At 37.7% G+C, this 18,953-nt stretch overlaps 3 protein-coding genes across 4 annotated transcripts; 2 read left to right on the top strand and 1 right to left on the bottom strand.

The window, feature by feature from the left end:
* The first annotated feature begins 367 nt into the window (after positions 1 to 367).
* On the top strand, positions 368 to 6,301 carry LOC113687978 (uncharacterized). Of its 2 annotated transcripts, none has more exons than XM_027205550.2 (9): positions 368 to 1,108; positions 1,843 to 1,901; positions 1,999 to 2,329; positions 2,830 to 2,899; positions 3,813 to 3,980; positions 4,403 to 4,592; positions 4,778 to 5,180; positions 5,320 to 5,441; positions 5,915 to 6,301. In XM_027205550.2, exons 1-9 carry the CDS (start codon positions 613 to 615, stop codon positions 6,056 to 6,058), a joined length of 1,983 nt encoding a protein of 660 aa, XP_027061351.2. In that variant the 5' UTR covers positions 368 to 612; the 3' UTR covers positions 6,059 to 6,301. The 2 variants fall into 2 exon arrangements, with proteins under 2 accessions (XP_027061351.2, XP_027061350.2); XM_027205549.2 differs by having other exon boundaries at positions 4,778 to 5,246.
* Positions 6,302 to 9,150: 2,849 nt separating this feature from the next.
* LOC113688077 (uncharacterized) lies at positions 9,151 to 14,396 on the top strand. The gene is made up of 6 exons (XM_027205724.2): positions 9,151 to 9,705; positions 10,533 to 10,597; positions 10,673 to 10,795; positions 11,075 to 11,809; positions 13,184 to 13,400; positions 13,532 to 14,396. The coding sequence occupies exons 1-6, from the start codon at positions 9,411 to 9,413 to the stop codon at positions 14,023 to 14,025; spliced, it is 1,929 nt and encodes a 642-aa protein (XP_027061525.1). The 5' UTR covers positions 9,151 to 9,410; the 3' UTR covers positions 14,026 to 14,396.
* Positions 14,397 to 14,609: 213 nt separating this feature from the next.
* LOC113687692 (pectinesterase QRT1-like) lies at positions 14,610 to 16,430 on the bottom strand. The gene is made up of 5 exons (XM_027205239.2): positions 16,114 to 16,430; positions 15,582 to 15,777; positions 15,255 to 15,458; positions 14,923 to 15,158; positions 14,610 to 14,853 (listed from the first exon to the last, which is right to left on the bottom strand). The coding sequence occupies exons 1-5, from the start codon at positions 16,428 to 16,430 to the stop codon at positions 14,703 to 14,705; spliced, it is 1,104 nt and encodes a 367-aa protein (XP_027061040.1). The 3' UTR covers positions 14,610 to 14,702.
* Between the last annotated feature and the right edge of the window lie 2,523 nt (positions 16,431 to 18,953).

Here is an 18,953-nt window from a genome sequence, read left to right as displayed (position 1 = left end):
ATTTGGAATTCAAACCACAAAAATTTATTTTTTGAATTTTAACCAATGCATGAAAGGGTAAATTATAAAGAATAAGGGGAAACAAAAGGAAATAAATGAACTGATATTGCTGGTACTTTAAATAGAAATATTTTCTTTGAATGAGAATTGAGCGTATTTGAGATAAAATAATTTGATTCATAAATTTCAATCACCTTTTTATCTTTCCAATTATTTTTTTATTTTACGTACATTACATCACAAGAAATGTTAAGGTAATTATCTCAAATAAATCATTCAAGTATTTTAGTAGGAAATACAGCAATTGGATTGCATTCCGGGTGATTTCCAATATCCACAAGAGGAATTAATGGAAATCACGCGCCAAATTAAAAGAAAGAAAGCTGTCTACTTTCCAAGTTCTCAGCTTAACCATCAAATCCATAAACGTGTTTCGGTGATCGTACGCTGTACGTTGTACTCCTGTCGTCTTCTACGATAAACCCAAAGCGATGATAAATCTTGTCCTAATTTCTGTACTACAATAGTTTTTCCAGACGGTTAGTACCAAAACCAAATTTTCCATATATATTCTCCAAATCTAACCCCGTCAAAAGATGCTCCCAGTTTTCCATGGCCAGACCCCATATAATCCTCGCCCTTATTCTCCTCTTCTTAGTCGTCTCCGCCACGGCGCACGGCGGCGCTCACGACGGCGATGATGATTCTGCAGACTCCGGGTCCGACCCATCTTCAGAAAAACCCAATCTTAGAGCGCGTTCACTGATTCTGGTGAAGATATGGTGCTTGATTCTAGTGTTTGTTGGGACTTTTGCTGGGGGGATGTCGCCGTATTTCTTCAAGTGGAATGAGGCGTTTATAGTGCTGGGGACGCAGTTCGCCGGTGGGGTTTTCCTGGGGACTGCCTTGATGCATTTCTTGAGCGATTCTAATGAGACTTTTGAGGATCTGACTCATAAAGAATACCCTTTTGCATTCATGCTGGCGAGTGCTGGATACTTGTTGACCATGTTGGCTGATTGCTTCATTTTCTATATATATGGGAAGCAGCAGGGTAATGACGGTTCTTCTTCAACCGGTGGTGCTGATCATCTTCATCATCATCAAGGTTGGATTTATATCTAAGTGTTTTTTTAAATGCTCAATTTGTATTTGCACAGAGTTAGATTCTGACAAATTCCGGCAAGTTGGTTTGGTTTGATATTGAGTAAGCTGTGTATGGTTGCCACGTGTTTTATGTATGTTGATTCAGAGCTTGACGATTACTTGTTTAGTTGCTAGAAGCCTAGAAGTTGAGTGGAGACGAGACATTTGTGAATCAAATTATACCAACTTGGAAGAATGGCTACTAAAAAGTTTTCATCCTGAATATGTTCTTGAAGTTTAGTGCTTTGGAATTAATTTGTCTGTGTTATAGCTTGTCTTTGGCTGCCAAGAAGTTGAGGAAAACAATAGAGATAGAATCTTGTCGTCGTGATGCAATTGATTTGGTAACTTGTAAGGCCCTTCGAGCGGTAGCATGAGTTTAGAGGTTTAGACTGCTCCGCTCAGAGGAATCTTTTGGTTTTATTTGACATAAAGAGGAACTTTTCTGATTCCAATGGAGAGTCTGCTGTAAGAAATTATGAAACTGAGTTTACAGATTGGATTATCTGATGCTGCAAAGCTTGCACGGTTACCATGTAAAACAGATGTAGCTATGTCTGAAGAGATGGTTAAAAAACAAAAGAGCTAGGTCAGAGCATGTTAACTTGATATTTTTAAGTTCCAATTGAGTGGGATTCATGCTATGTTTTGCGTTTAAAAGGTGATTGATAGTCCAAGTTTGTATGGGTGTTGCAGGGGTTGCTCACAGTGGAAAAGGAAGTGGCAACGGGGGAGCTTCTCAACCTGAGGTTCAGGTTGGTCTTTCTTCCAGTGCTTTAGCTCTCTGGTCTAGTTAACTTTTGAAGAAAATATCTTACTTCTCAGATCAATTGAACAACTCGTTGTTAACAGGTCCATGGCCCTTCAGATCACCACTTCAGTAAGGCACCACTTGTAACTGCTGCTTCTCTTGGGGATAGCATCTTGTTGATCGTTGCCTTGTGTTTCCATTCCGTGTTTGAGGGCATCGCTATTGGAGTTGCAGAGACCAAAGCTGATGCTTGGAAAGCTCTTTGGACCGTATGTCTGCACAAGATCTTTGCAGCGATTGCAATGGGAATAGCTCTCCTCAGGATGATCCCAAACCGCCCTCTCTTATCTTGTGCTGCCTATGCTTTTGCATTTGCAATTTCCAGCCCTATAGGTGTTGCCATTGGAATTATAATAGATGCTACAACCCAAGGTGCTGTTGCAGACTGGATATATGCGATATCCATGGGTCTTGCTTGTGGGGTGTTCATATATGTGTCCATCAACCATCTGCTCTCCAAGGGTTACAATCCTCAGGAAGTAGACATGCCTTGTCACAAATTTTTGGCCGTCTTATTAGGTGTTGGAGTCATCGCTGTTGTGATGATTTGGGACACTTGAGCTCATATTGAGTCTGCTGTGTGTTTGTTTTGGGGTTGGGGGGGGGGGGTACGTCAGAGTATATTGCAGATAGAGTTTAATTTCTTATAAAGAAAATCACGTCTAGCTTTTGTCGAGTGATTAAGCAAATTTTAGACTGGTTTTGATAGCTCATAGAACAAAATTTAAAGGCCCCCTCTTTTTCTATTTTTTTAAGGGGTATCCATACCGGCAGTAGTGTATATCATCTGCATGCCTGAGATTTGCAGAGAGAATAAAATTTCCGTCTGAGCAGCTGCAGAACTAAGCCATTTTGATTTGCTTTTCTTGCAGGAGGTAAATTTGGTATCAAGATTTCCTTGTCTTTCAACAACTGTAAGAAACACACACACCCGAATCTAAGGTGACTCCACCAGTTTCCTTGTGTGGTTGAGTTGGATTTTAGTACAAATGGATCATCAATAGTTGAAACGTTGATCGACTCCATTCACTCGACAAATTTGCTTTGATCTCTAACACGTTGCAGAATGTCCAAACTCCAATTGTTCCGCCAAAGGTGTTCGAGAATCAAGAATTAACTTGTCTAATTGGAATTTTAGAAGCAGTCCCCAAATCATGCAAAATTTTTATTTTTATTTTTTTATCTTTTGTCAAGGGGAGGTTTTGAATTACGATCTTCTATTTGCAATCTTTTTTCTCTTACTATTTAATTCAACCCTCTTCAAATTCAACAAATTCTTAAGAATAATAATAATAATATAAACACATTTTTCCATTGTATATTTTGGGCTTGAGCCTTAAAATTTTTGAGAATTCTACAATACTTTTAGGATGCCATACTAATGAGTATCAATTTATTTTAGAATGTCATGCTATGAGTATCAATTCACCGTTGAATGTATAAAAAGAGATACAAATTCTTAAAATCATTTATAAACTCTTATGGTATAAGAGTTTATAAGATTAGAATCATGGGTATATGGTACCAAGGATGGCAGAATTTCCCTAAAAAATTCATATAGCTTGGATTAGGCTTCGACCTCCTTTGAAGGGAAAAAAAAAAAAAAAAAGGGCTTCGACCCATATAAAACAGCAGTTCGACCCACCACTCGAGTCAACTCCTACACCCTCTATTTGACCATTTTGAATACCCGCCCCGGCGCCAACTCAGTCTCCGACTCTGAGCGTCCATCAAATTTTCCAATTAGTGCAGTGTTGTAATTTTTTCTCCGTGTGTTCGTTCTCGTGGAATCAATCGATAGAGTGCAAGCATAAAGTATCTCTAATTCCGGTTTATCTGTTTCCATTACCATTAGATATCAGATCATGAATTCGGCGGATGGGAACAAAGTATGGGAAATTAGAGTTATGAAGACAAAGCCTAAACAAGAAGAAGCCAGGAAATTTCTACAAAAGATCGCAGCGCAAGTTCAACCAATTATGCAAAAACATAACTGGAAGGTCAAGCTCCTCTCCGAATTCTGGTACTAAATAAATTGTTTTATTCTTTTATCTCTCTTTTTTTTTTTGGTTGGCTTTTACAATTTTGTGTAATCACTTTATTGCCTGTTTAATCTGTTGAAATATAGTAGAAAGGATTAATTTTTTTGTATGGGATAGAATTTCTCTTTCATTAGATTGAAAAACCCAGAAACTGGGAAAGGTTGGAAATTTTTGAACTTTTTTAGGAGTTTTGAAATGGGCTTCTTTGTTCCCTTATTGTTGGCATGACCGTATGTGACTGGTTACTCACCGGCTGACGAACCACACTGGATTGGCTTTTCTCTTTTTTCTTGTTAAAGTTCTTCGTAGACTAATTTCTGGTTTGAATAAGGTGGGTCGATGTTTCATCTGCATTTTCTTTTCTGAATTGATGGAATTCTGAATGAGTGGATTGGTTTTGCAGTCAACAAAACCTTCTGGGGTTGAACATAGGAGGAGGCCAGCATGTAAAGTTGAGGCTTAGGAGTTATTACAGTGATGAGGAGTTTTTCCCTTATGATGAAGTTCTTGATACAATGCTTCACGAGCTCTGCCACAATGTTCATGGCCCTCACGATGCTGGCTTCTACAGGCTCTGGGATGAACTTAGGAGGGTAATCTTCCCTGCGTCTGCTTTTATTTTGATAAGATGTTGAACCAAAGAAGTATATTTTACTTGCTCCAATAAAAAGATTGCTTTTTTAAAAGACCTTCTGTTTTTATCCAAATTTTGCATTAACGTGTATGCCCTTTATCTTGTATAATCTCGTATTTCGTCATTCAATTGTTATATGCATAGGAATGCGAGGACCTTATCAGAAAGGGGATAAGTGGGACAGGAAGGCCGTTGGGAGGTATCAAACCTCAACCCCCTCTTTCATTTCTCCGCCAGACTGTTTTGGCTGCTGCAGAAACGAGAGTGCATCCCTTACTGCCATCTGGACCCAAACGCATAGGTGGTGACAGTTCTATGATGGCGGCACTTACTCCTACGCAAGCAGCTGCAATGGCTGCAGAGAGGAGATATAGAGATAATATCTGGTGTGGCTCTGAATCTTATGATGCATCTGAAAATGCAGAAGAAAACAACAATCAATATTCCTTGAATATAGTGCACAGTTCAAAAAATCCAAGGGATTTTGGTAGTTTTGATGGTCAGATTTTGAATGTGATATCTCGGAAAAGAAGGCGTGGATTAAATGGTATAGCATCATCATCTCTGTCTAATAATGGTCATTCAAAGTCCAAGTTTTTGGACCTAACTACAGGTACCTCAATCACTGAGTCTATGATTTATTATCATGTACTAATATTTGATAATGAAATAATCCACCTGCTCAGATGCTGATTTTGAGTCAAGTAGAGAGGATTTATCGAGCAAGACTGCTCCTAGATCTGTTTGTGGAAGCAATCCAACTAGGGGTTCCATGTGGGAGTGTGGGACGTGTACCTTGTTGAATCCTGTAAGTGCTCAAGGTTTTCCAAATTTCAACTTCTCCTTTGGCTGTTGTAATTGAAGTATTATGCCATGCTGTCCATTTCGCGACTTCTCTTCCTGGTTAAGTTGGTTTAGTGTCTTGATAGAAACTAGTGCGCTTGCATATCCTAAAATTTTGTGGTAAAACTTATAATCACTGGCCAGATCGGTCGAATTAACTTTTGGTCACTACTTTCTTCTCCATCGCCATGAACGAAAACTTCTTATAAGCAGTTTAGTTGCTGTGCTTCGAACTACCGAATGAATGAGTTGTCTCTTATGTTGCCATGATTTGTTGGTTTTCAGGCATTGACAATTGAATAAAGTTTTGCCTTTTTATAACAAATCAAGCCAATTGCTCTAATTTTATGACAACTTGGATTATCTGATGGTTTCTCTATTTTCCAATCCTTCCATGGATTTGACATGATGTTGTTCCTTCCAATCTGACTATTGCAGCAAACAGCGCTGATGTGTGAGCTTTGCAGCTCCGGAAAACCCAAAGACGTTGATGGAAAACGGAAGTTCTGGTCATGCAAATTCTGTACTCTGGATAATGTTGTAAAGATGGAAAGATGTGAAGCATGTGGAGAGTGGAGATAGTCTCGTGTGCCCCCCTGTGGCTAAGCTAGCACAAAGTCCTTGAACTGGAGCAGCTGAAATTCTATGTTTGTGGAGGCCATTTTCTTGGTAACATCTGTTGGATTAGTAGTTGAAAGGCGATTTGGAAAGCAGTCAGGCATCACAAGAGAAACTGATTGATGAAGCATTTGGATGAAATTATGTAAATGGCACGTTGTACATTTATCTGGTGCTATGCTAAGATGATTTTCTTTCTTGCTGATAGCATGCTGCTATTGGAAGCACATGAAAATGGAATAGCACTTGCAGCCGAAGCACGGACCTAGGTGCAACCCCCGTTCCTAGTGATTTTGTGCACTTTACACACGGCATAACTTTGTTTGCACACGGCGTAACTTTATTTGCACAACATCTTTATTTGCACAACATGTAACTTTAAAATAAATTTTTGTAGATTCCACAAACGTTATAAAAAACGAGGTACAAAAAGTAATTTGAATCGTACAATTAAATTTTGACCGTGCACTGTTCAGGGACGGTCCTTTTAATGACCGTCCTGCCTTGTCTTCCCGAAGCACAGGGAATAACGCTGCTGTGCATAAAGAAACTAGTACTGCTGCTAGCTTCGCGACCTTTCATTTCGGTTTCACTTCTGGAAGCTTGGCCGCGGGGCCCAAAAAAGCCTGGCCCATACATAGGCGAAGATCAAAATGATCTGTTGAACTTTGGACCACCATGAGTAGGTCTTTGGTCTGTTTCTAGGTGGGTTAGTACATTTTGGATCGGCCCTCCAGACCCTTGTGGACCCAATGATATACTGCTTCTAGCCGACCGAAACCCAAAATTACCGCAGAGTTCTCGGTGGATGTCACTGTTGTTGTGTTACAGAAGTTACTTTCAACAGCACATGTATTGAAATTGATAATTTATTTTTTTTTTATCTTTTTGGAAAAAAGGATAATAGCGTTGATGCTGTTCGTCATGTAAATCCAATAACTTTTTTTGAAAAGTCCCTAATTTAATAAAGGCAAAATCTTGTGCTCAAACGGGGCATTTACTTGACTTTTCCAGGTTTCTGCCCAAAAAAGTAACTGTCGAGTCGAGGGGAGCATTAAACCAGCTCTCACAACTGTACAAGAATTAAGAACCATTCCGGAAATACTCTGCGACAACAGCCAATGCCCTGTTTTTGGTTAGCATTTAATTTTTTTCAACAATCGAAATTACTAGAAATCACACGACCTTTTTTGGTTAGCATTTACACCCGACCCAAAAATGGATGAGGTTTTAACGGTTGCATCCTTCCAAAAAAAAAAGAAAAGGGAGACTAAGGTAGCATTGACCATTGAGAGTAGAAATTTCATGGGGAAGAATGGGCTGAAGACACGAGTCATCCGCGGTGCTGGAGAAAATTAAAATTAGAGACCTACGAATTAGGCATGGCCATGGTTTCATTTGGAACCAGAAATTGAACCGGAATCGGACTGTTTGGAATTGGACCAAAATCAGAACTAAAATCATGAAACCAGAACCGTGGTAGTTCCGGTTCTGGTTCTCTAAAAAATAGAACCAGAACCAGAACCGCTGGTTCCAGAACCGTTAAAAATAATTAATATAAGTAGTGAGATAATTCAAAAAAAAAAAGTTGTGTTTAATAGGTTTTAAGAAAGTTTAAATTTTATGGACTTTCTATATATTTTATTAATTATTTAATTCTTTCTATTCATCTAATATCTATCATTATAATTTGTAAGTATTAAATTATTACTTACACATTTTTTTTTTACTTATTTGCTATCAAATGACAAGTTTTGATGGTAGTAGCTCATCTTCAAAATCAAGCAAGCAAAAAAATATTTTTTGCAATATTTCTTCAAATGGAATCTTCAACATTGATGATTGTCCAACTCAAGAAAGTTAACACATGACAACCATTTGATAGTGTAATGTATTTTTTAATTTGACAATGTAATATACTTTTCATAAAATTTATATTATCTATTTATTACTTCTTACTTTGTAGAATAATAATAAAATTAAAATATGATCTTTATTTTGTATTTATTTTTTTACATTTTATTTGAAATTTTAAATATATTGTTATATTCGTATTAAAATTGGTAAGGATGAGGAATTAAATAAAATTATATACAACTATATAGAACCGAAAACAAGAACTAGAACCATAAGGAACCAAAATTATAACTATGCAGTTCTAGTTCTACCTTTTTAAAGAATCAGAACCAAAACCATCTTATATGATACGGTTCTGATTCTACCTCTTTAAAAAATCAGAACCGACAATTCTGAAACCGTTGCCATGCCTACGAATGAGAATTACGGCGTCCGTGAGAAAGTAGAATTTACAGAATAACCGTAGGATCAAGATCAAGCTGATCAAGATGAAGTAGGAGGTCCCACTGTTTGCTCAAAGCATCTAAGCGAATCACATGATAGATTTCATTATGATCATAGTTTACTGTTACCTCATTTGATCATTCCACCGGGTACCGGCTACGAGTCCCCACCCCATCCCCACTCCCTCTTGCCCAATTCCAAAAAAAAAAAAAAAAAAAATCCCGAAGGGTTTCCAGTTTCCACTTTCAGCTTCCCTTGACGACTCTGCAACTCTCCCTTCCCCTGCCTTCCCTCCCACTATGCTTTCTTTTCCCATTGAACCCCATTTTCTCTCCGGTGTTTCTCCTCAACGCTTCCTCCTCCTCCTTTTCTCTTTCTTCCCTAGCTAGCTTTTCAATGTTCAGCTTCTGAAAGCCAGGGAACAAAAACTGGTTCTTTTTTTTTATTATTTTTTTTTCCACGTTCAACTGGGGCATACTATTCTTTTGTCTATTCAACTCCGAAACCATTTGGATTTGCTAATTTCTTCTTAGCTCTGTCCCTATTGTTGTTAACCCTGACGCTTACTTCATTTTGTTGATGATTTTTTTTTTTTTTTTTTTACTTAGGTAGGAGAAATGAAAAGTTAGGTGGCGTTTTCAACTGTTATCTTACTTAGGTTTCTGCCGTTCGTTCAGATCTTTTGAGCCATGGGCTTTTGTGGGTCGTCCTCAGTTTTGCCCCAAATACCCGGCTTTTTTGTCTGCTTTGAGTTTCTTTGACTTTCGGCTGGAATTTCGGAAAAGCCCTTTTGAGTGAACTTAGTTTGAGCACTCAATCGGCAAGATTGTAACCTTTTGTCCTTGAGTTCTTGCAAAGATTGCAGCTTTAGCTTTTGTGGACGGCTAGTTTGCTTTGGTCAACACCCTTTGACAGATTTCTTTTGTAGGGCAGCTTAAGTTTTGCAAATTTGGGGTTTTTTAGGACTTCGACGGTTCGTTTAGCTCCCTAGGTTAGGTTTAGTATTATTTGAATTATGGCTGCAAGTGATCAGTGTTTTGTAGAGTGGAAAGAACAATTTGTTTCAAAAGAGAGGGGTAACCGGGTGGTTCACTATTTCTTGAAGGATTCATCAGGGGAATCCATTCTTGCTGTTGTGGGTACTGAGAGAAGTGTTAGGCACATGTTCTATGTTGTTTCTGAGGAGTTTTTGAATGCTTATGGGGCTGAGAATTCTGTCCATGCTGGCTTCAGATGGAGATCAAGGAGAGAGGTCGTAAATTGGCTCACATCTATGCTTTCAAAACAGCATAGACAAAGCGATTGCTCAAGTATGTTTTTGCCGTCATTTGTAGTGCTAGCTGTTTTCCAGCTGTGTGTTGTGCGATTGCCCATATCTTTGATTTAGCAAGTCCGATATTGATTCAATTGTGGAACTCTCTTCTAAACTGCATATTCTGATACTTTTTGAAGGTTTGATAAAAATTAGAGAAATTGTTGGCTTCTCCCTGTTTTATAGCTCTGAAGCTTTGTGTCTTCCACTTTGCCTCCCTTCTCATCGCTTTTCTATTTGCATTTGAGTTTTCACAATCGTGGTGCCCTGTGCAAGCGTTCATGGGTACGCGTTAACACTTGTTTCTTTGATAAGCATGCTTCGATACTTAGAAGTTTTGATTTTGGAAGGATATGACCTTGTTTACCCTGTTGAGGATTTGTGAGCCATCATTGAGAAATTAATCTTGATTAACTAAGTTATATTTGTAAGTATGGATACTTACCTGGCTATTTGATTTTTCTTTTTCTTCTTGGTGGGCCGGGGGGTTGGCAGGTTATTTTTAGACATGGGGGTTTACCGCCCGGATAAGCCTTTGCTGAAGGCTTTTAATTTCATTCGTGATATTTCTGGACATTAGAGACAATTTTTTCTCAGTTTTTTGAAATTGAACATTGAATTCATGGCAATGTTTTTGTGGATTAAATTCTCGTGCAAGGTAGAGGTTTGTATAATATTTTGCATATTCCTTCACTGATTCTGTCATATTACATTTTTACCTTTATTCAAGACCAGTAGCCATAATGGTTTGGTGCGAGTATATTGGCTTTGACATTTATAGATTGTTTAGTTCCTTCAATTGAAGATTGCCCTTCTTCTTTACAGGATCACCAAAAGATGATCCAATTTTTGCCGTCAACATTAGACAGCCACAAATTCGAGAACCTAAGGTACTGGTTTTCCTCTTCTTTCTTATGCAGTCTGAAGTAGAAGTGAAACTTAATGCAGGTGCTCTTTCATTTCAGGGCCGTCTTGCAAGGAATTTAAGAGGAAATCCCTCGGATATAGTTTGGTCTGATGAAGCATGGGCATGTGGTAAACAACTTAAGCACTTCCCAGCATTTTGCAGAAATGGGGTTACTATAGCGGTGAGCGTACTGAGACGTCCTAAAGACTTGACATGAGGTTTTCTCAGTAGCATTTGCATAAGATGTGGACTTCCTTTTCCCCTTTGAGATTTTGATTATTTAGTGTGACCGCTGAGTATGATGAGTCTGAAGGCTTGGGACATCCAATACCTGGGGAAATCAACTGCATGCTCCTTATGTTTTCCTTGAGTTGTTAATATATATTTCTTTCTATGTTGTTTTGATGCGTCATTTGGATTTCAATATTTTGCCTAGACTGATGTGCAGTCTAATTTTCAGGTTCAATCATTTGTATATGTCATGGCTGAAAAGGAGAACAGGTATCTTGCATATTTGGAAGATATGTATGAAGACAGAAAGGGCCACAAAAAGGTAAAAGTGAGATGGTTTCACCATAATCGAGAAGTAAGGGGTGTTGTTTCTGTACGGAACCCGCATCCTAAAGAAGTATTTATTACACCTTATGCTCAAGTTATCAGTGCGGAGTGTGTTGATGGTCCTGCAATAGTTTTGACTCGTGAACATTATGAGAAGTGCATAGCTGTTTTCCCAAATGATGTGTTTGCTCGAGCACATTTTTGTTTTAGACAATTCAAGAGCAATCGAGTCAAACCATTCAAGCTAAGTAAATTGGGTGGATATTTTAATCAACCAATTTTCTCATGCTTTAGCCGTGATTTCTTTGAAGATGAAGAATTTAGCTCTGGGGATGAGGTAAAAGTGGGTGTTAAAAGGACGAAGAGAGGTAGAGAACCTCAACATGTGACAAACAAATTTTCCTCTGATAAATTGAAGTATGGTCTGCTAAATGGGGGACCGAACTTGCAAAAACATGTTGAAGGTCAATTTTGGCAGACTCCAATGTTTAATGTCAATGATAAGATTGAATTTTTGTGCCAAGATAGTGGCATCAGGGGCTGCTGGTTCAGGTGCACTGTATTGGAGATCTCAAGAAGACAGATGAGAATCCAATATGATGACATTGAGGATGAAGATGGCTGTGGATATCTTGAGGTACTTAATGTTTTCTTTTATTTATTTATTTTTTTATTGCTAAGATGCAATTTTAAATATATAGCAAAGATCCTTGTGACTTCGTGAGTAATAGTTGTCATGTCAGAAATGTTACTAAATAGGGATAATTTCAGAAACCTCCCTTGAGGTTTCGTGAAATATCACCTAGTTCCCCTAAACTTTTCAAAATCTCACTTAACACCCTTGAAGTGATGGTAGGGCCATATACTAATATCAAAAGTGATGAATTGTCAATAATACCCTCATATTTAAATTTTCTGAACTTATTTTTCTTTCTCTAAATTTCCTACTTTTCTTTAACAATGTCTATACATACATACATACATATATGTATGCATAATTGAATTGCAAATGTCAATGAAATATAGGATTTAATCAATGAAATATTCAATGCATTTGGAGAAGAATAGCTGCAGGTTCTTTTTATTTTTTTCCTTTTTTGGTGTTTCACAACTTTATTTATTTATTTATTCCTATTCATGTAGAGCCCAAGAGAAATAAAGTAATTGAAACTCCAAATAATTTTTCAAATTCTGATTTTTTCTATAATAAGATTTTCATATTTCATACCCATAAAAAAAGTCTGTCTATTTTGAGTAAATTTTTTGTATGATATTGAAGTTGAATTTCATCTACTACTAAGTTTTTTTTGCTCAAATGTATGATTTTACATGCTAATTACCTTCAACGCTATGAAGAATTCTATTTGTAGAAATGGTTTAAAAAATAGTATTTGTTTTTACTATCTCTTCTTACTGTAGAAGTGACTATTGGTTGTAACATAAAATTTTACCAATTTTCATCTCCTCACTTTTAAAATGGTTCCAATTTAGTATTTTTTTTCCTTGTTTTGTAAAATGTTTAATTTTTTTTTATAGCCTAAGGGTATTAAAGGCAATAAAATAATCTCTCTCCTCAAACATGAATTTTTTAATATTACTTTTGGTTAGAAGGGCTTCCAATGTTACCAAAATGTCAATTCAAGGGGTGCTAAGTGAGATTTTGAAAACCTCAAGGGAGTTAGGTGATATTTCATAAAACCTCACGGGAGGTTTATGAAATTATCCCTACTAAATAATATCAAAGATATCCTTGTTAACCTTTTGATGGTACAATGGGCCAGGTGTTTATGGCCATAAATATTCCTGATGAAAGAAATGTCAAGTTAAACACTAATTAACTGATTCCTTGCAAGGAAAGTTTTAGCTCTATAAAGGTTTTAGATTCTTCCAATTGGTATCACAAAGTATTCTCATTATTCACGCTAACTTTTCCTTCGTGCCTTGACGGCGCAAATTTTTAAATTAGATTTAATTTGAAAGATGTGAGTTGACGTTTTCTTGCACCTGGTAGGAATGGATCCCGGCATTTAGACTGGCAACTCCTGATAAATTTGGAATGAGATACCCAGGCCGACCAACTATTAGGCCTGCTGTCACTTCTAATCAAATGGATGATGTCTTCAAGGTTGGAGCTCCTGTTGATGCCTGGTGGAGTGACGGCTGGTGGGAGGGAGTAGTCACTGGAAATTACAACTCTGGCAAAGGCAGTTATCAAGTTTATATTCCCAGTAAGTGTTATTTATTATTTTTGTTGAAGACATCAGCTGAACTTTTTTTTTTTCACTTTATTGCATGATCTTGCCACATTATCCGGACCCCAGGAACCACTTTTCTAATCCTACCTTGTGTTTTATATCAGGTGAAAACTTGGTTTTGAATATAGACAAAAAGAAGCTAAGAATATCAAGAGACTGGGTGGGAGATCAGTGGATGGATGTTGAGGGAAACCCTGATATTCTCTCAATCATATCTGCAGCTATTAGTTTAGATAGTAAGCATTCTGTTTCATCAGCCATTACCAAGGAGGTCAAATCTGATGGGTCTCCTGTTTCATGCCTTAAGGCTCCAACTGACATCAAACTTGACGTTGTCCATGAGACCCCGAATGGTGCGTGTGCCGATAGCGATCAGCAGCAAGTGTTTGATTGTGAAGATAGGGAACATTGTGGTAAACAAGTTGATGACAGTGATGTAAGGGACAATGCGGAATCTCACCTTGCTGATAACAGTTCTGTTATGGCCAATTCACAGAATAGTGATGATGACAATGAGGGAAGCCATGAAGACAAGTTAGCAGAAATTGGGACTGGTGGGCGGCAATGTGAAGCTGAAAGAGCGGAAGCGGCTGAGTAAGATGCTGTCAGAATGTCTTTTAACAGTTGTATTAACTGTTGGATGCGGTGATGATTGTTAAAAGTACTAGGTTAGATGTAAATAGATAGGACTAGGAAATTGCGTTGCTTTTGACGGTTGCTTTGACGGGGAGGATTCGGGAGCCTGTAGCAAGGGAAAAGCTTTGGTGGTATGGGAACACCAGTATATGATGGATAGGGAACACAAGTCTGGTGATATGGGTTTGGACCACCTCTTCCTCTGTTGGCTACTCTTCGTAGTCTTTATTGATATGTGTTCTTGCTTATCACTTGTATTTAATCCCATTGTAACGTTCAAATTCAAATGGTTATATATATATATATATAAATATAGTACCATATATCATGTCAGTTGTGATGTCTTCATGCAGCAAGGCCTAACCCACTTGCATTTGCCTTCGTTCTTGGACTGAAAAGTGGAAACATTTGCAACCATATGGTATACGATAGGCAATTAATGTTTTCCAAAACGATGCTACAACTGACCTAGAAGCAGGTGGTGATAAAATTAGTCACTACATATTAGACACAACTAGTGAACTCGTTTATGACAATAATGTAAAGGCAGTTGATTGCTGGTGCTGCATTCTGTACCGTCTAATAATGTAAGACACAGTTAATAGAACTCTCTTCATGATTGCAAAACATGAACTCTCTTCATCGCCGTAGCAGCCATTGATAAGCATGGATGAATTGGGTGGTTAAGAAGGGCAGCGCTTCATAGAAACTGAAAGATTTAGACCACGCCACCCGATTTCTCCTGCCGGCCCCCTTGCCTCTGCAACGGAATTCTCCAAATTCCACGGTCCTACGCCAGAGCAGCCAGTTAAACATTTGAGCAGTAACAATAAGAGAAACTGCAAGAACCTTCCTATACCTTTCCTTGGCTGTGCTGTTCCAATCACTCCACCCTTCAGGAGCGATTATGTCGTCAAAATCGCAGAAAGAGTAGGCTACTTTGGAGTAATTTCCCCAGGCTCTGCCCAGGAGGATTCTGCCAGTCCCTTTGATTTGACAGTGGACAAAAGAGAACCCAGAATCCTGATTAGGTGTGTCTCTATGATTTGCTGCTATTGCTCCGGATCCGTTTGCTACAGAGTGAAGGATACAGTCCTGTACAACTCCAACCCATGATATTGATAGCCCGCTACACGATTAAAATACGGAAAGGAAAAAAAAAGAAGAAGGGGGGTTTTTAGAAGAAAATACCCGATAAAGGGACTTGGCATTGCCAAATATGAAGTCTACGGAGCCTTGAATGAAACACTCTTCATAGAAATGTAACCCAGATTCATCCAGCAGCGTATCCTGTGTCCCTAAAATCCTAACTCTATACAGCCACGCTTTATCACCTTTTAATCTCAATGCCACAGCTTGCATATTGTTGGTTCCAGGAATTGCGACCACCGAATTCTGCAATAATAAATCCATGGAGGAGGAGAGGTACTAAGAAATTAATCAGTCTGTCCCAGAATTAACTCTCAACCTCGTATTTAACTGAGAGATTTTGCAGCAGAGACAACTAATTATTAGTACCTCGAATGTGACCTCTCTTGCACCAAAGTAATCGGATTCCACAGTAACGGAAGCCGTTCCAAAGGTCCCTATTTCATTACCATCTGCGTCTTTATCAGATGCTTTGTCGTGCCAAGTAATAACGGTTTCGGATGCTCGACCTTCCTCTCCAATGAAAGAAACGTACGGTTTGGATTTTGGCACACGCACCTTTTCTCTGTCCAGCAATTTTAACCAGGCACCGAGGTCCATGCATGCACAAAATATATAACAAGTTAATTAACAAAACAAACCGAAAATGGCTAGCCCACTAACTATGTTAATAACTTCCATGAACGCTAGCTACAACCCACGTCCTATTTTCTTGTCGTTGCATGCAAATATACTTGGGGAAAATGCAATGACTCTTGCTGGAAAGAAAATCTGCGCTTCAACCTTCCAAGGGGAGGGAAGATATCAAGAAAAAGTAAAACGTGCGGAAAAACACACATAATCACGGAAACAAGCATGAATTCTGCACAAATAAATGATGCATCACCATGTTAAGAGGAACCTGTATATTCCTGGAAGAATGTAAATTTTATGTCTCAACTGATTGTGTTCGGGAACAAGATCAACAGCACCCTGAACTGTAACTGAATCTCCTCCGCCATTTTTATCAACCACAATAACTTTGCTAGGTTTTCTTTGATCCAAGTCTAACCCTTGATCACTCTCATCAGCCACTGTCAAGTCATCCCACTCAATATAGTGCTTCTCAAACTCTTCCACAGCGTAAACCTTAGAAGGACCTTTTGGAACGTCACCCCAAAACAAAAGAACTAATAAAACCAAAGTCCCGCAAGTACTAAAGCAACTCAAATTCATCATCTTCACAACAAAAAGAATAATATCTTGGTGGTTAATTTGACGAGTAAAGAAAGCAGAGCTTTGCAACCCCGAAAAAACTTGTGATCAAGGGAAGAAGGCCATAAATGTGGGAGCGTCCTGGGAAGGAAACTGTGTACTACATACAATATATACGTCATGTGAAGAAGTAGAAGTTTAATACAAAGATGGTGTGCGTTTAGTCTATGGAGAGAAATGAGGACTGTTGAGGTCATTAAGTATTAAATGCGTTGAGCACAATTATGCATTTGTGCTACCTAAAGGACCAACGTACGTTAAAAACCATTGGGTTCAGTTTTTAATTTAAGATATTTGGCTGTAGAGTGGAGAAAAGGAGATTTGTTGAAGAGTAGTTATGGAACTTCAAGAGGTGGTGGACAGTTATGGTTTCTTTAGCTAAGAGGTGGAAGTGGAACTGGAACAGCTCTTCGACTCTGATGTTTTAAACCACGTCTAGGACCACTTGTCTTTGATTTCAGGTGCATTCGCCATTGGGTACTGGGAGATGAAGTCGGATTTTGAAATTTAATCTGAGAGGGAGAGGGCATGTATGTAATGTATGTACATCAGAATTACCTAATATTTGGTGCTGTTGGGCCAAAATTTTTACACTAATACTCGCTGTATTTTTTGTTTCATCTTTGGGAACAAAGTAAGAAATTTCAAAATCACGTTTGTGGGTGGGAATGAAGGAGATTATATAGGTTTTAGTTGAAGTATTACTGAATATTATTTTTCAAATTTTCTCATTTTCTTTTTCTTTCCTTTTTTTTGGTTTTTTGGGGTGGTGGTTGTATACTTGTATGGAGTATTAAAGAAAACTAGGCCTCACTTATTACTTGAAATTTTTTTTTTTTTTTTTTTGTCTACTAAACCTGATTAAAACAACTTAAATCGACCAAAATCTTACAAAGCTTAACAAGACGATTCAATCGTTCAGTTACTTAATGAATAAAATGTAGTTTTGGTATTCAAAGTTTGACTCTTCAGCGATTCTGGTACCCGAACTTTGGACAAAAATAAATTCGATACTCAATGTTATAATATTTGAGCACATTTGATGAATTTTTTCAAATTTCTATGGAAAAGGTCATGCGTTGTTTCATGCCCAACAATAAAATTGTAACAAAATTATGAAAGAATTGGAAAATAACCTATTAACCTAGTTGCCGATTTAAGGAATAATAAAACATGGGTGACTCATTTAAAAACAAAATGAATTAACACGAGAAATACCCAATTGAGCTAATCATATACACTCAAAGCTCCCATCTCCTCCCCTCTCTTCTCCTCCTCGCACCCTCTGATAAAAAGGCACCAAAAAAAAAAAAAAAAAAAAAAGGAACAAAACTTTGAGACCTCTATTTTAATCCAACATTTATGGATTCAACCATGAAACCGTAAGAAAAATTAATTTCACATGAAGAGGTAGAAGCAATAATTGAAGATTCTTCAATTAGATATAAACGTAGAATTTCTTTTCGATTTCATTACTAGAAATGTGATAGCACGTGATTTTTTGCAATAAGAATTTGATTTGCTTAAATATTATAACATTTGATATTAGATTTATTTTTGTCCAAAATTTGACTACCAAAATCGCTAAAAGATATAAAGTTTGGATATCAAAACTGCATTCTACGCTTAGAAAGTTATGATCGTTATTCTTATCCATTAATATTTCACTTCTCTCTTCTCTCTAATATAGACTTCTTCTTTGGCATACTAAAACATCATTTGTACGATTCATCCAAATTTTTGAAAAGATCTTATTGATCTATGATCACACTGATCGAACGTAAACATCATTCTTCTTTGATATCATATTGATCTCTACGATTGCACCAGAATAACTTTGAATCACCTTTAAACTTAATAATCAACTAAGAACCAATACGAAGATTCCTAGAAGAATGATTCCGACTTTATTTTAGCTCATCATGTGATTTTTTTTTTTTTTTTTTTGTCGACACAGGGTGTGATTTTTTTAGCTCATCATGTGATTGAACCTTATGAATTGCAGCTTGCGCCGTAGTAAAGCTGCCCTTTCCTTTCTGATCAGCCACGGCGTTGGCTTAATATCAAGAGGCCGTGGGCTCAAGTCATATACGAGAATCTCATGCCAATAGAAATTCGTCAACAAAACCACAACCCACATTTTAGAATTACTTGACTTTAGTATCTATCATTTGTCCAAAGAAAAAAAAAGATTAATTTGTTGGTGTGCTTGATCTCTCTCAAACAAACATTGAACTAGAAAGAAACATCTGTAGAGGAGTAAAACTTAAAAGTACCACAAGTTGGGGTTGGGCTAAACTTGGGCCTAAATCAGAGGAATCTTACGTGGATAAAATCGCCCTAACTTTGGGTCCGAGGTACAATCTGTAAATAATGGGCTCATCCCAGTTCATATTTTACCCAATAGTACTGGACCCACCCACTTCTACTCCTACAAATGTACCGACTAAATATGCATTGGCCCATACAACACATGGTGTCAACAGA

Source organism: Coffea arabica, chromosome 5e (genome assembly GCF_036785885.1).
Source record: "Coffea arabica cultivar ET-39 chromosome 5e, Coffea Arabica ET-39 HiFi, whole genome shotgun sequence".
Lineage (NCBI taxonomy): Eukaryota > Viridiplantae > Streptophyta > Magnoliopsida > Gentianales > Rubiaceae > Coffea > Coffea arabica.
Note: the sequence above shows the minus strand (reverse complement) of the source record. Positions and strands in the feature narration are given on the sequence as shown.

Bases quoted from the DNA above. Each gene is read 5' to 3' on its own strand.
- LOC113687978 (XM_027205549.2), top strand. From the start codon at position 613: ATGGCCAGACCCCATATAATCCTCGCCCTTATTCTCCTCTTCTTAGTC. The intron at 2,900-3,812 runs GTGACTCCACCA...CATTACCATTAG, and splicing joins CACACACACCCGAATCTAAG to ATATCAGATCATGAATTCGG. The intron at 3,981-4,402 runs GTACTAAATAAA...TTGGTTTTGCAG, and splicing joins AAGCTCCTCTCCGAATTCTG to TCAACAAAACCTTCTGGGGT.
- LOC113688077 (XM_027205724.2), top strand. From the start codon at position 9,411: ATGGCTGCAAGTGATCAGTGTTTTGTAGAGTGGAAAGAACAATTTGTT. The intron at 9,706-10,532 runs GTATGTTTTTGC...TCTTCTTTACAG, and splicing joins TAGACAAAGCGATTGCTCAA to GATCACCAAAAGATGATCCA. The intron at 10,796-11,074 runs GTGAGCGTACTG...TCTAATTTTCAG, and splicing joins GAAATGGGGTTACTATAGCG to GTTCAATCATTTGTATATGT.
- LOC113687692 (XM_027205239.2), bottom strand. From the start codon at position 16,430: ATGATGAATTTGAGTTGCTTTAGTACTTGCGGGACTTTGGTTTTATTA. The intron at 15,459-15,581 runs GTACTAATAATT...TTATTATTGCAG, and splicing joins CAAGAGAGGTCACATTCGAG to AATTCGGTGGTCGCAATTCC. The intron at 14,854-14,922 runs GTATAGGAAGGT...GCTCTGGCGTAG, and splicing joins AACAGCACAGCCAAGGAAAG to GACCGTGGAATTTGGAGAAT.